Genomic DNA, 22,164 nt, shown 5'->3' with positions numbered 1-22,164 from the left:
CGCTCCCCGGCCGCGCCCCGAGCGGGCCCCGCAGCGACGGGAGCGGCCGCGCGCGCCGTCTCCATCAGCTAACGGCCGGCGGGCGCTAAGCGCCGCATCTACTCTAACGCCCGAAGAACGAGCGGACTCAAATCACGGAGCGCGGTGCCCATGACCGGCGTCGCTCTGTTTAAGCGCTACTGCAGCAAATCCGCCGCCTCTCCCCGCCATCGCCCCTCTACATACAGAGACCGAACCGCGGGGTCGGCGACACCGCGGAGCGCGCCCCGCCCTCACTTGCTGCGGGTGCAGCCCGGCGGCGGGCAGCAGCGCCTGCAGGTCGAGCAGCAGCGTGATGGGGATGTGCGAGAGGAAGTACAGCGCGAAGGCGGCCTCCAAGCAGCGCAGCGCCCGCGCCATCGCCACGGCTGCAGCTCCGCTGGCCCCGCCCCCTCCTGGCCCCGCCCCCGCCGCGAGGAGCGCGGAGCTGTGCGCGGTGCCTGCGCGTGCACGTACACGCACGTGTGCGCGTTTGCAGAAATCAAGGCCGTGCCCAAGACAAGGTGTTATAAACTCTTTTTACTTGCATTGTTTCAGACAGCATTAATCACGATTGTAACAACTGAATCTTAAATAAAAGTAGGAGATGAGACAGGAAATAAAGATAACGCGCTTCTTTTTCAAATGTCACATTTAATGTTTTCACCACTGTACTTCAAATCTACATTTTACAAAGTGACCAGCAAGTGTGCCACATAACTGACCAACCTCTGAGATTTTACCTTTCCTACCAGTGTCTTCTCGGGCTCTCGTAATTACACACGTTTCTCATTCACGTGAATTGAAATGCTTCAGTTGGTTTTATTCCCAGGAGCCTCACAAAAAACAAAGATATTGCACCATCTTTGTTCAGTAATTCAACGCTTGTCTCTTTCACAGCAAATAATTACTTCATTGAAGTTAAAACTTCCGAACATCACTTACTGATAGTTTCCAATTTCAGCTCAGATCACTCTTGTTGAAAATACTCTGCTAAATACAGATAACTTACAATAACTTTAACAGTTAATTGTCCATAACAAACACCACGGTTTTTCTCCAGACCAATGCTCAAATTTTAAGACCACCCTTTCATATTTCTTTGTACAGGTGAAAAACAGTCTTCGATTTTCTAGTCTTGTTTTAAATACAAAAGTTGGAAGGGACATTCAAGTTTCAAGTCTCCACACTGAACTTAAAAAAAAAAAAATCATGTGGAGGTAAACAAACCAAGTTGTATACTCCAGGAGGTAGAGGCCTTCAATTTGTGTTCATATATACATATGCACAGAATTCAGTGTTCCAACAGAAAAAGAATTCGCCAAAAAGTAATAAAAGTTATTTACTACTGTGACATTTCAAGACTTCCACAGCTTTGCCTAAAGACACGAACACAATTAACATAATTCCCTATGTGCTTTTTTTTCCTTTTCTTTTTTTTTTTTTCTCTCTCTCAACTGTCCAGTGCAGGAAAAAGTTCTCACAAAATTTCACAGACCTAAAATGTGCAAGCTAGTTTCTCTCTATACAGCAATGATGTCAGGGATCTCTGAAATTAGCCCATCAATGGAAGTATTTACACACATAGAAGATGCATGCTGGGGGGTTTTATGTAAGAAAGAGCAGAAAAAACTTCTAATAAAAATAGATTAAATATATATATATATTTATACTGGGTAAGGAAACAGAAGTTTAGTCTCTCCTAGTCACAAACTCATTCTCTCTACTCACAACATCTGATTTTAGAACAGCACACATCACCATCACAGCTCTAGTGAGAAGCTATTTATAGGGTGGGAGCATCGGGCGCCGTGCCACCTGCCGCGGTCGCTGCCACCCGACGTGACTTCATGATTGGTCGCGGTCAAGTTTTCTGTATTCCTTAGTTTTAGAAAACCCAAAATCTTCAGGAATGGCTCAATATCAAAATGTGTGTCTATCTTTTTGTACAATCTCACTTCATTTAAAAAAAAATCCTCCCCAAATTTGGTTCAATTCTGTTTGTTCTGAGCTGAGCCATCACAGCTGCACTATAATTCATAAAACACGTGCAACTCTGGGTAAAATATTTTCTTCTAAAAGCACAACCACTTTACAAGATTAAAAGTCTAGTACATTTCTAAATATTATTCATATTGTACAAGTAGTGGTTGTTAATTTAAAACTTCATTAGTAAAATTACAGTACAAGCATGATTAACCTCCAGAATTGCAAATCCCAGACTCCAGTGGAAAGCTACATTACATCTTCAGTAGTACATTATCTTCCACTTCACTCCCAAACCAGTGGAGATGGCGGCATCTCAGAGGGTTGAGCAACTGTGGAACTACAATGGAAGTGACACAGAAAATCAGTGTTCATTTGCAAAAGCTAATGGACAACAAAGTTAATGCTTCACAGAAAGCAAACGGTTCAGGTACGCAAACATTTCAGCACCCCATCCCAACAGTGCAAGAAAGCAAAGCGGCCTCAAGCCCAGCAATTAACACCACCACCAAGTATTTAACTACAGTTTACCTATGCATTTCCTTAAGCATTCTTCACCTACAATTGTCACTCATCGTAGTGATTTTACAGTGCAATTTTGCAATCAGAATTTAACCCATCATTCTTTCAATTCTAATTTCAATACTTTTTACGAAACTATTGCTTGAAACTTCTGCACATTTTGCTTAAATTCTCAGTATTTGTATTCTAAGCATGCATAGAATCTACGTCTCTACCACATTACTTTTTAAATGTAACTACACAAATGCTTAAGGCATTTTTTTCAGAAGTTATCTATGGACCTTCGCTATCCTCAGAAATTCAAAACCCAAACATTGTGGATGTGTGAATTCTGTACTACTAAGAAATGCGAATTAATATCAGATGTGATTACATACAGTTACCTAATAAAGCTCTTAAAAGCAGCAGACTGAGGGTTGATGCAGAGAGGTACTCTGTTTCCTTTCTGCTGTTCCAAAATGAACTGATGAATTATTTCTGTACGTAAGAGAAAAACAAAACACACCGTGCCATGAGATTAACATCTGTGCTGCAGCGCTGTCTGCACTGCTGTCAGCGAGCTTTAAGGACAGCGTTTACAACAACAGATTACAGAGAAGGCAGCAGAGCTACATGCAGCACTGAGAAGTGATGGACAAAGAGAAAGGGAATGGAAAGAATAACAGGATGAAAAGAAAACAATTTTTTGTGAACTATCTTAGGAACTATCAGTGTGAGTTTCAGAATTCCAAGCTCAGGATTCGCCCAAAGGAAGTCGCGTTATCACGGCACAATTGTGTTTCTTCCCAAGCGATTGAATCGTTTGCTAAAAGCTGTGGAGGGAACGCATTTCTTCTCCCTGTCCTCTTCTCGTCTTATGTGAGTTGCCACCAAACAGAAACAAAATCCCCGCTCATATCTCTCACACTGTATTGCTCTCAGAAAATGAATGCTTTCCTGACTGGACCTGATTTCAAGAGAAATAACGCTTCGCACGGCTTGTTTGCTACGGTGGAATCAGACTTCAGATCTCCAGTGCCACAAAGCACCGGCTGGCCCCTAGCAGGCACCTGCAGCTCCCCGTTCCAGGCAGAGATGGGTTTTCCTCACGACGGCACGTCCAGACCCCGAGCACACCCCTGCATTACTGCCAGAGCGGCACCAGCAGCACAGCTCACGGCAGCAGCTGCTGCAGAGGCACCCGGTGCGGCCGCTCCAGCGCGAGCAGACTGCCACAGCTCGGGGAAACGCAGCAGGGGAACCGAGACCGCTCGGCTTCTGCTGCTTATTGATGGTGCTGGCCCTTCTGCAGGACAGCCACCAAGAGAACATCTTGCACCTGCAAACAAAATGATGGTGATTTCCCTTTCCGTGCTGGTACAACTCTTCAAAAAGAGCGAGTGGCACAGGGAACACAACTTCACAGCAGCCAGCTGCTCGGGTCAGAAAGCAACACCTCTGCATGTCAGCTGGTGTGTGTGACGCTGTGATACGTCAGAGCAACCTCAAACACTTTTGCTCTTTCAGTGAAAAGGAATTATCTCCAGTATCTACCCTGGAACATTACCTTAGAGGAAAAGAAATACTTGGGTCACATGTCCTAGCTGCGCACCGCTACAGGACGCAGCAGGAAGATACGAGCGTACGCCAAGGGTGATCAGGACTCACCTTTAACCTGCCGAACAGAACTGAGGTTCTTCTCAAAAGTGTCATCAAATTTGGGATTAGTGATGGGTTCAAAATCACTGGTATAAACTCTTCCAGTGGATGTGGAAAAACAGCATTTACACATACAGGTGTGGTATCGCAACCGCCCTTCATCGAGATATGGGTGCGCTAAGGCATCCTTAGCAGATATTCTTTTGGACTGAAACATTGCATTTAAAGAAAAAAATAGTTAGGATATTTACAGAGTTACTGAAACAGCCTAAGGAATACTTACTCATCAAGTTCAACAAACTGTTTTATAAGACCCCAAATCCTATTACACATTTTGGTTTTGCAAACACGCTGCCACTAGGGGGAACATTTCACTTAAAAAAAAGCACCGCTTCTGAGATGACATTGACCTTTCTGTACCACGGCTAATGATAGAAATACTGCTAATATGATTTTTATAAATATATTTTTCAATAATTACTTTTTCCTGATAACCTTCAAGTGATGACAACCTTTGCAACAAATCAAAATAAACGCCAGGAATTTGAATGGTAGCAAATATAGTACTTTGTAAATCCATGTTCTGCAAAACAATTCATTTGTCCCTAAGTACATATTTAAAGTAAAACACAAATTCAAGCATTACTTGAGGACAGAATAATTTGGCATATGGCATCCAGAGTTCTTAGAAATATCTTATATGTCAATTTCAGAAAGCAAGTGAAGGAAGAACAGGGCAGAAGGTGCTCACAATAAGGGATTTAATTATAGTCTATTTTCACATTTAATGTGACTTTTTTGTGCCTAATCCAAGTGTCTCATTGAATTTGCCACCGAAAAGGAGACTATTACCCAGATACACACATCATCTATGTATGCAGAAGGAATTTTTTGTGCCTTGCAAGACCACGAACACCCACACGTCTTTAATTAGAACTGCATCGAAGTATCTGATGTTCTGCTACCTACACCTCGCTAGGAAAAGACAGCATGATTCACGAACACCCTCATCTCCCTCACTCCATCACAGCTTTCTGCAAAAGGACAGCAGATTTTAATTGTGAAATCCTTGTGCCAGGGGGAAATTAATTGGCCAACTGTAAGATAATACTTTTATGTTTCTCACGGAACCAAAAGTTCTGAAATGAAATCTAGAAAATGGGTTCAAGCAGCTCTTTACTCACAATATTCAAAAACAAAAGGTATTAGATTCATTTTAGATCATACTTACTGGATCAAAGACCAACATTCTGCAAAGGAGATGAACTGCTTCATGAGTAGCTTGACTGGAAAGTGTATACAGGACAGGAAGGGATGGCTGTAAGGGAACACGAGAAAGAAAAGCGCAGATAGTTGTCCTGTCAGATCAATCAGCCAGAAAATCCTGCTGCAGCGTGCACTATCTTCCAGTTACCAAGGACAAACTTCTTGCTAAGGACACGCACTGCTTCATGCTTCCCAACAAGACTGTAATCACTAACTCAGCAATTGTAACAGAAATCTAATTGATCTTTTTTTCCTTGGTTGAGACATCATCCCTGGGCGCATCGGCATTCCTAACACAACATCTGATGGTGAATGGCTCTGACTGCAGTACAGCCCTGTAGGGCACAAGGTCTTCTTTCTCACTCAAATTTGCTAATACCGAGAGCTGCCCACTGTCAGCAATTATTCCCCAGCTGGAAAACCAACGAATTTTAATTCTTGGCAAACTATGGATGTAACTGATGCTGAAGAAGATTTACACCATTTCCTAAGATCATTATAAATAAAAAACTAACAAGTTTTGCAGTGCTTTCTTTAATTAACGGTCACAAAAATCAAGACTGGCTCACAAGTCATCTGTGCATGATACACCTTAACCAGTGCATTGCAGGGCATTCACCGGGAAAGCTGCTGTCACTTCCACTTCACTGCCAAGGCACATGGCAGAACCCAGTGCTCCCAGCCCCCAGATGTTCCCTGCACGATTCCAGTTTTTGCCCAGCAGTTCTGAAGCCTCTGGTAGGATCTGCAACTTTCATTTTCTCTAAAACGTCCTTCTGCTTAGTTCTTAAGTGCTTATTTTCTAGGGGATGTATTTATATTTTCTCCATAAACGCTCCACAGAGCAGTGCTGCTCACAGGTTTGATTATCCACATCATTTCCAGTATTTCATTTTTCTGATCGCAATCACCGCCGAGTTACAGATGACTCCGCTTTTCCTTGCCCAGCCAATCCATACCCGCTGATGCTGATGCGCGGTGCAATGCCAGCGGCCTTGGGGCACGCAGGAAGGAGCAGGCAGCGAGCGGGGGAAGGGGAGAGCGGGGTCACCCCACTGCAGCTCCCACACGTGGGAAGGACACGGCTCGGTACAAAGCGACCTTCGTGTTGAAGGAGGAATGAACTCGGACCCGTGTGACCTGCAGAGGGGGGTGAGCCCGTGACCCACAGGGAGCGATGAGGAAATGACCCCTGTGCCAGGACAAGGTGTGAGCAGCACGGGGCGCTCTGCTCCTCCTGCCGCGCTGCTCTTCAGCTCATGGAAACCTGGCTCAAAGCAGAATTTTGAAAACCAGATGACAAACGGATGCTGTTCTCCTCAGTAACACAGCCGACAGCTTACAGTTCAGTTCCTATGGCTAATACACCATTCTATCCATATCAGAAACATTTTATAGCATTCCACCTCGCTTGCTTTTTGGTACTCCCATAATTCAGTGGCTCAAAAGACAATTTCAGTGCCTTGCAAAGCAACAGCCTTAGCACTGGGATTAGAAAAAAATCAGAAGACATCCCTGTTCCCTTTTCAATGTTTAATAAAGCATCCAGGCTTAACAAACAGAACAGGTCGAACAAATAAATTCTAGAGTTCGTGCTTAGTCCTACCAAGAGCACAACTACTGCACTGCGGGAATGCCAAGCGCTTATCAAATCATCTGAATTTAAAAACAACATATTCCATACAGCTTCTGGATGCAGTTGTACTCTGCTATAGATCAGTATACACACAGCACAGTGGATCTATTTCTCCCAGCTCCAGGCACTACAAAACAATTCTTATTTTTGTTAACAGCTCAAACCTTGGGAGTGCAAGACTCCAGGCTTAAAATTTAGAACTCTCTTAGCGTGTGATAACAAGTACAATTAGACTTAATTTGTTTTAAAACTGGTAGAGAAAGTCTTAAGGAAATCCTCCTATTATTAATGTTAAAAGAAAAAAGTCATAAAACAGAGTACATACCACAATGTAGTGAATCAAGGCTGCCTAGGAGGTAGAACTCCCACGTTAATAATATAGCAGAATATATATACAGTGCTCATTTCTATGGTAACTACCATTGTGGTGAGTTGACATTTGAGAAATTGCTTCTATATGGAGAAAATAAATATGCAAACTCTACTGGAAAGACGTGATGTATTAACACGTACTGGTTACTCATCTTGTTCATTTTTCACCATCTAACAATCATAAAAATGGCTAAATTGGGTGGGCATGCTGCTTTACCACTGCGTTAAGGATTCCTGCCTAAATATTTCTTTGTCTCTGTATCTTTCATTTGCTATTTTTCTTGTCCAGTTGGCATAATGATATCATCTCATCTCTTTTCTCTAGTTTGTTTTTTTATTAACTTTTAGGCCAGTTATGTTGAACGTTGCACCTCAGTTTTCTGTGTCTTGTGAAACGTTTCACAATCAGCTCAGGTCACTGCACCGCTGTCTGGGGGGACCTCTGCTGAGGACTGGCTTGACTGTTCTGTGTACAGAACCCGATAATGGGCAATTTCCACTTCTGACACTCTCGATCCTGTCTGTAAAGGAGTCCCTCTGGGCACTTCTGAACTATATTGCCAACTTTAATTTATGTCTCTTCCCAACATCATCACTTAAATTAACAGCTTCATTCAGAATAGCTATCAAAACACCGTCTCTTCAAAAATCAGAGCGGTGTTCACCTGTATCAGCAAGTCAGATGACATAAACGGGACAAGTCAGAAATGCACCTGAAAGTGAAAAAACATCTCATCTGCACAGGAGTTTGAAGAACTGCACTATTAACCAGTGCCATCTCAGCAACACAACCACCTTCAGTGAACTTAATTTGGCTTACAAGCAGAAACAACTCTGAAATTAGATATCCAAAGTATTTATGAACATATGTGCCCTGGCCTGAGAATCAGAGTTCAATTGAGATGTGAAACACAGGAATGAGGCAGCAGCAGCACTGGCACAGAGGAAATGCTACGGCACGAAGCCAAGTGAAGGAGCGGTGCGGAGCCGCCAGTACCTGTTTGTGAGGACCCCTGAGTATGTGTGCCTTGGCGCCTTCGCACGCTGTCCTCATTGCTTCCAGTGAGGGTGTTCCCAGCAGGTCTGTGATCAAATCCAGCTGCAGGCACAGAACATAGGCACTTGGGATTTCAGGCATCTATTAATGTCCTTCACTACGATAGCAGATTCTGAAGCTAAAGTAAATCAACGGATGCACCAGTACTTTCACTTGATTTCTGCAGAAGTGAATGCGTATGCTCCTATCGTGAATGAAAACACAAACATCCTGCAGGAGTCAAACAAAGTTAAAAACCAAATGAATCCCGTCGGCGGTGAGCTCAGCTCTCTGGTTCCAAGGGTTCCCTCGTGACCACCATGCACTCACGCTAACGAGCAATTGCCCGGCTCCCCTCTGAGAATAAACCCATTATCATCATTACACAGGCCCTGTATGCATGAAAATCACTCATCGACTGTTGGCATCAAATTGAGAAATGTGATTATGGCAGCACACCGAATGTGTTGCTACACTTGGTGGCTTCTCTCCATCTCGGCTCCGCTCTCGGGCAGCAGCACTGCTCCATGAGGCAGCCCCAGCTCCAGCAGCTCCACAGCTCCAACGCAATCCTGCATCCGCAGTTATGTTCTGATGGAAACATTGCTTTCTCTTATTCGAGTCAGAAAAGGATTGATCCCGGTTATATCACCTTTATCTCGATTAAATGCCACAGTGTACGTTAGTACTGCAGCAGATTAAAGGGGAATACAAAAAACGCAAATTTCAAAAGCCAATGGTGGTAACTACTACTTTCAGTAGCGTCTGGAAGCCATCACTTCAGTGTTACAAATTCTTCGGTTTTCTGCCCATGTGAAAACTAAGCAAAACAAAATCAAGTTTGAGATCCAAAATGCATCAGTATCACTAACTCCATCAAATTACGCCGTACGAGATTTTCAGAGGGAAATTTCATTATACCTGCTGAATGGGACTCTGTGCCTGAAACAATATTCTTCGCCCGAGCAATTCTGCAAAGATGCAGCCTACAGACCAGATGTCAATAGCATTGCTGTAGTGGCGGCTGCCCATCAGGATTTCTGGAGCTCGATAATACTGAGTGACAACTTCCTGAGTCATGTGACGAGATTCATCTAATTCTTCCACCCTGGCCAATCCAAAATCACAAATCTAAATTGAGAAGGTAAATAAAAAAATTAAAATAACCAAAACACTTAATGCACTTCAAATAGGTAACCTGGTGGTAACGGAGCAGGTAATTCCAAGCCAGCATTTAAATAAATCAGATAATCTGCATCTGCACAAGCCAAGGGAAGGGGGAATAGGTAGAAATTATGCTACGTTGTTTCATATCCATTTAAACTTTCCACCATTTTATTTGAAATCACAGTACGTGTTTAGTTGGCATTGCAATATTCAGTCTAAAAGAGCAAAAAAAAAAAAAAAAAAAAAGCACGAAAAGTAATATCTACTGAAAACCCCTGGGTTCAGAATATTCCAAGCCAGGTTTCATTTGTTCATGGCATGCCTCAAAACATTTCGGGCAGATTCAGCCTTCTCTCACTTTGGTTTTGAGGATTTCTAAAGTTTCCTTAACTTCTAGGGTTCAGAAAGCAGGCCAACATTTTCACAATTGGCCCGCAGAGCAAATCAGCGCAAAGAAAGCTCTCGTGACATTCCCACTGCTATACAACACGCCTCCAAACTTTCACAGGCCTGAGACGTCGCCTCGAGCGCAGGCCCTGGCTCAGCATGGCGGTGCCTCTGCCCGCAGCACGGCTGCACGGGGCACGGGCAATGCCAGCAGAGCCAGACAGAACCACGTGGGCCCGACGTGGGGCGAGGCACCGACACGGAGCGTGGTTGTTTCGTTCCTGATTTTTAAAGAATCTCTGCGACTTTTTTTTCATTTGAAATGACTTTACAGGGAAACTGTGAATACTAAATGTTTTCACGACCAAACACATCCGACTGATGACGAACAGCACACACAGATGGACATGATCAATAAATTTAAGGAGCACCTTAAGAACACAGTTGCTGTTCACGAGCAGGTTCCCTGGTTTAATGTCTCGATGTAAAATGCCAGCAGAATGAAGATATTTCAGACCTGAAATATTAAACAAAATTAAAATAAGAATCTCTCTCTTTTTTCCTTCTAAACACAAGTGCAGGGCTGGCAGCATCCTCCAGCACAGCCCTGCAACTCGCAGTCAGCAAAGGCTGCACCCGGGGCGTTTCCACGCCCTGCCACCTTCCAGTCTCTGCAGGTGCTACCAATAGCCCGGTTCTGGATATCATTTTGATTCCTTTGCTCTTCTTTTTACAGATTTGCTATTTATTTACTACCAGATAAAACTGACAGTTTACTGTCAGTGAAACTATCCAAATAAAACCGAAGGAAAAGCAACTGGACTAACATTGATCAAAATAATCTAGTTGCTTAGACAGAACTTTCCAAGTAGACTAAAAAAACCCAAACAATCCTATCTAAAATCACTACTGTAGTGATTTGCTAGCTAAAAATCAGACTTGATCACAATTTAAACTAGTGCTCTGCACAATGTGGTGAGTGGGCCCCGCTCTGTGCCCGGATTCACCGAGCATGGCAGGGCCTCTGGAACACAAACACCTCTCAGAGTGTCTCTGAGAGTCTCAAAGACTCTCAAAAGTCTTCTGCAGCCAAGTATGCTTTGTCACTTTCACCCACGTCCATCACAGAGGCCGCAAGGCTGCACGTTCTTATAACTAATGGAATTCTTGCTATTCATTCATACAGTGAAATAAAAAGACCAAGTTTCCACAGGAAACTTACTCAAGATGAGGATGCCTTGATAATAAATATTAAGAAACAGTGAAAGAAAAATTACAGTAGTACACAGCTTTTGTTAATTTTACAAGAAAAAAGAAAATTACCTCTTAAAATCTGGTAAAGAAAAACTTTGACATGATCCGAGCTGAGTGGCTGAGGAGAGACGATAATCTTATGGAGGTCGCTCTGCATCAATTCCGTGACAACGTATCTTCAGTTTATTAGTTAAGGCAAAAGCACAAAGTGCAGCACGTAATCTCCTGGAATGTTAACTCTGGAACGTTAATTAACGTTAACTGCTATGAACTGGAGCTCTTAGAGGTCAGAGCTCGACAGGAACAGAGAATACAGCTTCCTCACAGAACACAGGTCAAGTCTCCACGCTTAGAGGAATGAAAACAAGAAATGGGTGGGCAAAGAGAAGAGGATTATTCAGCAAAATACCATTTGCATTAAGGTAGTTGTTACTGAATTATTCCAAATTAAGTTAGGACTCATCAAACAAAACAAAATTCTCAATATAATTAATGAGACACTGAAATCTTGACATTTTTTCTTACGACCTGTAAGCCCCACATTACAAGTAGCAGCAGTGTTGTCAGAGGGGATATACAGCAACACAAGTGTGAGCCTGTGACCACCTGCCATCAGAGATGTCCTGCAGGATGCTACGTGCCCAGCAACGCAGACTTCCCACGTACACGCTTCCCTGAACCTTCCCCATCTCTGCTGTTTTCCCTGGTCATGCAGCACACACACATAACTCATACAGATCCCGGCCACAAAACCTCCTCGGAGATATTACATGAGAAGAGAAACTAAAGGAACAAAACCATCTGCTGCCTGAAGGAAAGGTGAAAAGCAAAGACCAAACCAAAGCCAGTGGCAATGCACTCCTGGGTGCGCAGCACACGGCCACAGCCATGCCCACTGACAGCTACAGAAGACACGGGAGCAGCTGAAGATACAAAGAGATCCAAAAAGCCCCGGTTACCCCGAGGTAAGGCAGTATAAGAAGGGCATTACGCTTACTCAGGAAGCACTGAAAGTACTAAAAATAAAAAGTTTCAGAAAACGGAGGAATGCAGAAGACACCAGCAGCACGTCTGAACCCACGCACTCACTCAGCAGCACAGTGCTGGTTTCCTGAACACGTTACAGTAATAAAACACACGCAGAACTTTAAAGCAAAACTACAGCACCCCACGTCTGAGGCAGGATTGAACCTGCAATACCGAGAAGTCCTACTTCAGTTATTGCATCACGCAAGCTTGACTAGACAACTAAGAAATATTGCTGCTTTAAAAAGTTACCTTCAGCAGTCGTATTTAAAACAACAAAAAAGGAAAAACTCTGATATCAGTACGTTCCTGGCTGAAGAAGGTAAAATGCTGCCACCGTACGTCAACTGAATTTCTGCTTTTCGGCAGCGCGTGCAACGTCTCACGCAGGCTGCTGCACTGGGTGCTGCACACGGATAGCCCAAGTGCTGCAACGTTCACAGCAGACAAAGCTGAGGCAGAGCAGCGCTGCAGAGACCACGGGGAGAGGCAGAAACGCAGCTGGGTCTGCTGGGTCCATCTCCCTGCTGTGCCAGGGTCCCCCGCAGCTCGAGGCGAGGGCTGGCAGGCTCGCTCGCCTTCCCAAATTACAAACTGCTCATCTGTAAGAATGAGGAGCTGCTCCGTGCCACTCCTCAGAACGGGTGCCACCAAAACACTGAGGCGTGTACAAGTTTGCCTCCCCCCTGCAGCAGGAGACGGCATTTTGCTGCATGGCAGCGCGTTACCGGCTGCGGTGTCACCTGCCCTGCAGGCCCGCGGGAGCTCTGGGAACCTCCCAGCGCAGCAGGGCTCTTTGTAAGGGCCTGACCTTCCCCTGAGAGCGACGGGAGCGAACTAGGTCAGCCCAGAGGGCTCCGGGCTGGTTTGAAGTCTCACCATTATCCACAGCAGCCCACCAGCTGGGCCAGCGCCCTTCATAACCCGCTCTGCTACAGAGCGAGCCTGAAATTAACAGCACAGCCCAGCTTCAGGCCGGATTTCCACCTCTGGGTACGGCTGCAAGCAAGTCAGCTCCAGTACGAACCTATTTGCTCTTACCATTATCGGCAATTAATCAGCACGGGTTAAGCTGTGCTCACAACGATCTAGGAAAGACATGCATTGTCTCTCATCTCCACCTAATCGATGTTCCTCTTCCATCTGCTGCTCTGCAAATCCTATCTGATCTTAATAAAAAAATCAGCAGAATTGTTCATCTGCCGTCATCGCACCATACAAAAAATCATTTCAGGAAATAACTGTTGCCAACTTTCTGACCAAAACCATCCCAAATTACAACTGCATTCATTAAAAACATAGTAACAATTCTTCATAAAGAAAAAACCCAACCCTGTAGCTCCATAGTTTCTAGTCCTCTCATTTTTCTTCTCCTTTTGCAAAGGCCCTCTTAAATATTTACACCAGCCTTTTAAATATTCTTTTTACCTTATGGCTGCAATACATCTTTGCATTTCATTTTTAATGTAAAATATTAAAAATAAAATCGGAAAGCATTACTCTGCACTTTATTATGATAAGATTTCTGTTTTGCTACGCCACAAATCCTTCTAAATCTCAATCCCGAGCATAATGTCTCCCAGATGTCTCAACTAGTTGCCATGCCAACTAAAGCAGCTTAAATTAAATGAGGGCCTGAAATGGCACCTGCACCACTCCAGGTCTGCTGCGCATTAAATAAAGCTCTCTTGACGGGGCTCAGAGGTGCCATTAACTTGAACGGCCGCTATCTGATTATTGTCTCTAGATAATTTAATGAGGGTCTCTAAACAAGAGCGAAAGCGGCCCTGGCTGATGTTCCTGCCTTTTGCAAACAGCTGGTGCCCAAGTGGGTCAGCGACTTCACCCTGGCCAGCAGCAATAAATGTTTAACAGAAACAAACCACAGAACCCTGCGGGACCGCGCGCAGCCATTCCAGCAAGCGCCCGCAGTTTGCTCCGAGCCAACCTGCGCCGCGTGCTGGCAGAGGCGGTCACTGGAGCTGCACCACGCAGCTGAGCTGAACATCACCACCAGATAAAAATTGCTACTGACAGAAGTAATTAGTTAAGTAGCTGTATAAAATTAGAACTACAAATGTACCAATTTGCTTCAGACTAATTACCAAGGGAAACGCACGGCACAGAAAAACTTCACTTACTCTGACTGGGAGACTTGCTGAGTTGGTACATTGCACAAAGCAACAAGCACATTTTAAAAAAGAACCAAGTACTGTGATGCAATATTCTCACAGCCACTCAGAACCCTCGCTCCGGCTCCGCACACCTCAAAACTGAACGCTACAGACGTTCTTCTCCAGGAAGAAGCAGCGCTTTGTGGCCAAGCAGGATGCCGGGAGGAGGGGGCTGTGTGTCTGCAGGACAGGGTGCCCCGCTGCTCTGCAGCCACGTCCAGCCTTGGGATGGCCCCGTGGGGCTCCCCAGTGCACCCAGTCCTGCTGCCCGCGTTGCTGACCAGCTCCTTAAGTAGTGCTGGTCCCAGCAGAGGCCCCCAAAAGCTCCGTGTCTCAATCAGCAATGAGTAAGGGGCACTGCTCTTGGTCACCTGCAGTTTAGTAGCTCTGTGTTTTGTATCATACAATAAACTCACTTAAGTTTTGTATCTAAATACTTTCATCTACTACGTGTTAAACATGGCTTGAATGCTGTGAAAGCTCTGTTCTGGGAAAGACAAATTTCATCTGGCATTTCACTCCTGCAAGGCTGTCTGTGGGTTTGCCGTGACACAACCTCCTGGCTGCACATTGCCATTAGCCACACGAGGACATATAGGCACTCTGGTGTCAGCAAAAACTGTCCCTGAAATCTCTTCCCTACGCAGTGGGATGGGAACCATTCCCCAGGGAAGGGCAGGACTCAGTCTGCAGGGTAAAGAAATAAACACTACTTCAGCAATAGTTTCAAAATTCCCTTAGTTATCTAATTACTTGGTCTCAAGGTTACCTGAATTTAATATTCAGATGGGAAATGTGTTTGTCAGACATTTGTGCTACTGAACACTTCTTGCAGATCCCAGTTCTGAAACGTTACAGTGCTTATGGGCACACGTGGTAAAATTAGCAAATATTTCCATGAGTAGAAAAAGAGCAAAAGAGTGCAAGGGGCTGTGTGAATTAACCAGCAGACAGAGCTGCGCGGATTCATCAGATCTGTGGATAGAGGACGAATTACTATTGACAATTTATTCTACAAATAGCTTTTAAATGGATTGAAAGAGACCCAATGCCAAATATCAGCGCACACAGCAAAGGGCTCCTCGTCAAAGTTAGCAATGTAAAACCTCCTTTCAGAGCTTCATTCCAGCTCCTACAAAAATCAGGCTGTAAACTTTAAATTAGAAATTAAGATAATTCATTAGGTACCCACAAAAGGTTTAAAATAGGGAAGAGAGAAGGGAAGAACATTGCTCTGTTTTTACTGAATCACTGACAGCCACACACATCACTGGCAGCACTGACTTGGAAGGTAGCTGCTAACAATACAAGATTTTCAACTGTAAAACCTCCCTGGTGTTTTCCCACGAGGACACAATCTTCTCAATAGAAATAATTTCACATTGATGCATACCAGGGAAAAAAAATCACTGTAATACTAGTATACTTAGATACAGTAAATTAAATTCCATGAGTAGCTCATTCTCTTATTAAATGAAAATTACATGGAGCAGACAGCTCTGTTGAACTAGCAGCCTGTTCTTTTCTTTAACCAACTCCGTGCTGTTAGCTGGGAATGCTGCACGGCTTGCTGAGCTGGCATCCAGACGTGGTTCTGCTGGAAGAAGGGGCTCTGAGCAAACATCACCCTGCAGAGATGGCTTCACATCAGTTAAACCCCTTCTGGATCAGTTTGTATGGGGCCCACGCATACCCTCGGCTAACTGAAAACAAGATGCTGGGGCTGGGGGATATACTTGCACCTAGATAGAGCTGGTTCCTGGAGCTACCCTTCCAGTTACAGACAGTATTATCCAACTAGATATTGCAAGTACTGCAATAAAGGGATTAGAACTTTACTGCTGAATAAGGTGAAATTTTAACCCCCTACAAAAGCCCCTCATGTTAGAGACACTTTGGCAGACGGTTCATTCAAGCAGACATCTGGGACTTTCTTGGATAGAGTTTACTAATTTGAGAACAACATATATAAAGTCTGTCAAGCTATTTGGTTTGCGTTCTGGTCTGCCCACAACATGAACTGCTGTGTTACCAGCTGCAAAATGGCAACCCTCGGCCTTCTACAGAACATCCTAATCCTCTTAGTCCCTCAAGTCCTGCTCAGTTTGTTGGAGCACTGGCCTGGAGGAACGCGCTGTGCTGTCAGCAGCCTGGCTGCAGGAAGGACAGCGAGGAGCGGCAGCACACAGCACATAGCACGCAGCACGCAGCACGCAAGATGCAGCACGCAGGATGCAGCACGCAGGATGCAGCACGCTGCTTGCTGTCCTGGCGGGGCCACATTGTCCCTTCTGCTGCCTGGAGAAGCAGATTTTGCTCCCTGATGGTCAGAAAACAGCTCTGTCCCCACTTAATAGATGGGTGGGAAGGAGTTGCTACGCACCTTTTCTTTTACTAGCCTTAAAATCTTTCCTGGTCGGCAAACAATACTGACAGAATATTGTCTTCTCAACTGCTTCTAATATCCCCTTTAATGGAAGAAGTTTTCCAGAGGTTACTACAACACCAACTTACGACAGTTTCTAGCTGAAGAAACATCTGTGTGCTTCCAGTTGCAGATTTCAGTATTGTGGTCAATTACAGGTTTTGTAATTCTGACTACTGGTTGGCCACAGACAAAAAGGGCTGCATGGCAGTTCAACCAAGAATTACCAGACACTGTCCTCATACTGAAACGCACTTCAGTCACAAGACTGGTGGTCACTGCCTTTATAACTACAAAAAAAAAAAACAAACCAACAGCAAAGAGCCATCAGTAATTGAGAAAATAACCCTCCCAAGTCTGCCCATCACCATAAGCTGATGCACTCAGCCCCAGGGAGGACTGACACAACACGCCAAAGCTGCCTGCAGGATAAGCAGGACACGCGATGGGCACAGGAGCACTGCGCTGTTTTTGTACACGTAACTGCTACCATGCATCCTGCTAACAGAAGGAAAGTTCTCAGGTCTCAGTTATGATTGTATGAAAAATGCAATTTTAGAAAATAAACCCAAATCCTCAGTCAGAACACTTCATAGGCTCCTGAATGGACACATGTATGTTCAGAGGTGGAAGGCGATGGGTGGGCATCCTCCATGTGCTTGTAGCTGGTAGTTCTCTATGCCCTGCCTGATTTACAGCGAGATCGGGGTAACAATTTTGGCTTTGGGAGGAAGTTCTTGTGTGAACAATTGGGTTGTGGATTATAAACTCAAAAGACAACGCAACCAAAGCTGTACGAAGCACAGCAGTACAGTGGGATGACACAAACCTGAGTACGTTACGGTGCAAGCGCTCGGTTTCAACAGCTCAGCACAGACCTTAATTGTTAGCGTTCGCTTGTGGGGTTTCCATAGAAAAGACATAGCTCTATCAGCTTACCTCAGTGTGGCACATCCCCCAAAATGCCTGTTTGGTAATGGCAATGCCAGCATGTTAGCTCATTTGATTATTTCCTCTTAAACATATTACTTCTACTAGTAAAAGTCTACAAAGGATATTATTTTACTAATAACTTGTGTAAAAATATCTGAGCAGGTTATAAAACCCTGTGATCAATCTTCAAACTCTTATGGGAATAGAAATAAATGATGCCATCCAGCGCTATTTATCATGGTTATGTTTTACTAGTTAAAAACTACCCTCAAACTGGATCTTGGCATGTCAAATTTTTAAAATAGCTTACAAAGAGAGCAGCCCATGGGATTAATCTAGGCAGAAAAACCTTACTACGATTCTGGGTCTGCAGCTGGTGAAGTCTTCAGAGAACAAAATTACTCCGATTTTAAAACTTTTCTTTGTTCTATGTCAATCTCACAGTATTCCTATGTTCTGTACCACATAAACCTGTAGTTAACTCACCGCATCAGTTTCTAGTGACATGAGCAGACCAAGTGCCAACATCTCTTCTCTGAGCCCCACTGCTCCTCCTGCAGCTGCTCCATAAGAGCACTCCCCTGCTGCATGAATCACTTCACTTTGCAGTACTTCACAAAGCAGAAATTCCCAACCCCAAAACAGAGAACCCAAACAAAGCCCAACAAAGGAAACGCAACAAAACACGACGCGCTCATGTCAAGTTACGATGAATGAAAGAGATCTAAATTTTAATACTGTTACCCGCAGACAGCATGTACCTTTGTACCTGTGACACATCCAACACAGCAGACCCTGAAACCTGTCACCTTGATCAGGATAGGAGCTGAACAAAGACAGCCACCGCCCAGCTCGTCTGCTGAAGCATCCCCAAACAGTCATCATTTCAAAGCAGGTGACAGTCGCTTGCACTTTCTGAAAGCACCAGGAAGTATTTGAAGGTACCAACAACCGACAGAACCATCACTGCTATATATAGTTTTCAAAGGAATATTTTGGAGGATTCACCAGCAGCAGCAGCACGTGCTGGGCCGTCCCACAGCGCACTGCACCCACTGCCCCTTCCACATCCTCAGTTTCACGTTGCGCTGCTCAGCATCAGCGCTGGCATTGACAACAGCTCCATGAAAGTACAGGTTCCTTTCTTCACATCCAGCTGTTCAGACACAGGCTCAGGGTTTTTGTAGTGCTCTTACACAGATTCCACCAACTGCTTGCAGCTTCTAAGCTAATGAAAATTACACCTACCTCAATTAAGAAGCTCTATTTTATTTTTAGGATACATTTCTTCAAAATAGTCGATGTGTGGAGGCTGGAGTATGTCAAGGGCAGAGAGCACCTAGGAAATACCACACAAGATCAAGACCTACCCCAGTCAGACAAAAAAAAATCTCTTTTGAAAAGCCACGCTGCACCTTTCTTAGAGAACTTAGTTTCACGTTATCCTCTACAGACTGACCAGTGTTCTAGCTCACTGGACATGTGCATTTAATAGCCCCAGGTCAGATATTCTGTCCACTCTGGGTCTTTTTTTTTTTTCTTTTTTTTTTTTCTTTTCATTCAAGAAAAAAATTCCACCTGTTCAAGTACTGGCTTGAAAGCATACATTTATCTACTCACTGTATTTTACAGATCTCAAAAAATACATAATGACAAAATACAAGGAAGAAGTAATTCTAACAGAAAAACACAACAGCAAAAGAAAATACACAGTTTAGGCATTTGTCTCCAACAGCGCTAGGATATAACGCTTCCATGCAGGAATTACAAAAGGCAGAGCTGTTCGCACGCTGCGTCAGAGCCCGCACAGCTCCCCAGGGCCTCTGCGCAGCGCACACAGGCAGAAAAGCAGCAGCGCAGAATTTACACCTATCCTCACGTAGGCTTTTAGATCCTGCCCTAAGCAAATTGTCTGGGAGAAGCTTCAGTGGCTACCAAGAATGACATGCGACTGCTTACAGAGATGCTTTTATTTCATTTCAGTCCTCAGTAAAAGCCTCCCCAAAGACACGGCCCTGGTGGGACGTGGTTTCAGGCACCGCTCAAAGGCAGCCTTGTCCCGGTGCCTCCTCCCAGGGACCGGCGGCAGCGCGCGGAGCTCTGGATCCAGCACCAGCTCACACACCAGCCTGCTTCTTCTGTGTCCCCACTAAGAATTGTCTTAATTCAGTGCTTAGCCACAAATAAAATGTTTCTTGGAATATGATAGCCCCAGACTAAAAAATATAGAAATTTTAAGAGCGGAAAAGCACTGAAGTCCAGTTCTGAAACAAACAAACTTCCTGACCCAGCTGCACTGGAAGGCAGCGCTCCCAAGGCGCTCCTGCTGCTCGCCAATGGGAGAGGCTGCCACACCACAGCTGCGTTTGTGGAAGTTTCTGCAAGAACATTTTTATTCGCTGCACACGGAACCATGGGGGTCAATTCAAATCATTTGTAAATGACTTAACTTAACCTAACTGATCTCACTGAAAGCAGATTCAGGAGTGCTCGCGCAGCCGCTCTGCTAGAGAACTGAGAGCGCGAGGAATCCAACAAAGGGGAGTGAAAGATGGAGCAAGAAGCAGCGTGGAAGCAAAAGCAGTTCCAGCTGGCATCGCTTGGTGCAGGCTGAAATTCATCTCAAACCTAAAAGAAGATTAGGTTGAAGGGCATTGCCTGTTTGTAACCATTCTGGAAGGGAAAGTGTGAATACCTTGAGATTCCAGGTAATCAAGTATTCAACTTTTTACAGTGTTTGCTACACTAATATCTGAGTTTCCAGGAAATCTGATAAATGTAAAATTACAGAGCTTTCAAAGCGTTTTAAATATTCTGTAACTTACAAGGAAAAAAAACTATTCACATACAGCTAATGTCATTTGATAACTGGGCTTTATGAAACACTTCAAAGTTAGTTTGAAATACTTTAAAATTACTTACATTGTCATGCTTAAAAAAACACAACATCTTCAACTCCCGGAAGACCCTTTTACAAGAGACCAGATTTTGGAAGACGTTGGGCATCTTTTTGAGTGCAACTCTCTTTCCATCCCGCGGATCTGTTACTGACCTACGGAACAAAAGATGCGGAACATCACATACCACTGTTAGTCAGTGTTTTATTTAAGAGTTCTTATCATTCTCAGCTTAGATGGTGAGTCAGAACAATGCGAATACATTGCATAGGAAAAAAAAATATTAAGCAAAGGGTGTCATACACTGCACTCCAGAGCCTGAATAAAACGTAGCGTGATCCCTCTTTGGTTACAGTACGTAGACACACACCCAAGTGGGCTCGGCAGCGTCTACGTGGCTCGACACATACATCCATGCACACACTCACGGATCAAGAACGCAGCTAAGGAGTAGATGTGACCACAAACATCTTCACATCCCAAGAAAGACTTTATTACAAGTAAAACGTGTCTTCAGCTACGTAGATCTGATTTTCCCAAAGAGGACAAACACTGTAATAATCCCACTCAGACGGCACAATGGCAAATACATGGCCATCACTCCACCTGTCACTGGATCATTTTGCACTGGGAGAAGTAATGGCACGTGGCATCTAAGTTTCCGAAATGTAAAATGGGCACGACACCGGGCTTTCTCTCCAAGTGCTTATGCGACACAAGTATAGCAGTGCGGAAATTATAAGGTGCCTTGCAGATGGCAAGCATTTTAATTTAAAGTAATTAGATTCTGAAAATAGAATTTTATAATGAGAACCATAAAACTAGAGCAAGGAGATTCTGGTACCTCTATTCCCAATCACTGTTTTTAAGGTGAAGTTTCTCAAACCTCCCCGTGAAACAGGGTTTCTGGATCTCCAGTCGCGAGGAAGCCTTCACTTTGGTCTGCGTGCTTTTACTGGGGTGGTCAAAAGAACTTTCTTCTGTAGAAATGCACATAAGAATCTACATCCAGCCGTCCACCCCGATGATGACATCCGTCATCTCCTGCTCACGGGGGCAGGCACCGCTGATCAGCCAAGGAGCGGCACTGTCCCTTCATGACGCAGCATTTCTGGCCCATGAAAAGTGTTTAATAGTTCAAAAAAACTAAAAAGCCACCACTAAAAAGCCTCTGACCTGTAAAAGAAGACTTAAAAGCTGCTCACTCCGGGGAAGTAAACAGATATATTCTCGCTACAACTAAAAAGTTGTAAGATTGCATTAGGAAAAGCCTGACTGAGGATGCTGCCGCCGGTTCTGAGTTGCTCATTCTTTCCTTTGGAGTTTTGGCACGCGCTGATTGCTGCGCCCTGGCACCGCGGCCAGGAGTCCCAGCGCAGCCACAGCACAGAGCAATGCTGCGCAGCCACAGCACAGAGCAATGCTGC

General features: G+C 44.5%; 2 protein-coding genes across 3 annotated transcripts in view; both read right to left on the bottom strand.

The window, feature by feature from the left end:
• Positions 1-527, bottom strand: part of TMEM97 (transmembrane protein 97) — a 2,908-nt gene extending 2,381 nt beyond the window's left edge. The window contains exon 1 of the mRNA XM_021415920.1: positions 277-527. Coding sequence (XP_021271595.1) covers positions 277-399 — 123 coding nt within the window. The 5' untranslated portion in view covers positions 400-527. The remainder of the gene's footprint in view (positions 1-276) is intronic.
• Positions 653-22,164, bottom strand: part of NLK (nemo like kinase) — a 42,597-nt gene continuing 21,085 nt past the window's right edge. For both annotated transcript variants that reach the window (XM_021415910.1, XM_021415911.1), the window contains 10 exons: positions 20,763-20,892; positions 19,124-19,179; positions 11,352-11,458; positions 10,460-10,545; positions 9,396-9,605; positions 8,436-8,537; positions 5,396-5,482; positions 4,174-4,372; positions 2,910-3,003; positions 653-2,344 (listed from right to left, as the gene is read on the bottom strand). In XM_021415910.1, coding sequence (XP_021271585.1) covers positions 2,290-2,344; positions 2,910-3,003; positions 4,174-4,372; positions 5,396-5,482; positions 8,436-8,537; positions 9,396-9,605; positions 10,460-10,545; positions 11,352-11,458; positions 19,124-19,179; positions 20,763-20,892 — 1,126 coding nt within the window. In that variant the 3' untranslated portion in view covers positions 653-2,289. The remainder of the gene's footprint in view (positions 2,345-2,909; positions 3,004-4,173; positions 4,373-5,395; positions 5,483-8,435; positions 8,538-9,395; positions 9,606-10,459; positions 10,546-11,351; positions 11,459-19,123; positions 19,180-20,762; positions 20,893-22,164) is intronic.

The sequence above is a fragment of the Numida meleagris genome, chromosome 18 (assembly GCF_002078875.1).
Source record: "Numida meleagris isolate 19003 breed g44 Domestic line chromosome 18, NumMel1.0, whole genome shotgun sequence".
Lineage (NCBI taxonomy): Eukaryota > Metazoa > Chordata > Aves > Galliformes > Numididae > Numida > Numida meleagris.
The sequence above is the reverse complement of the archived record's forward strand: the minus strand, read 5'-3'. Positions and strand labels throughout refer to the sequence as shown.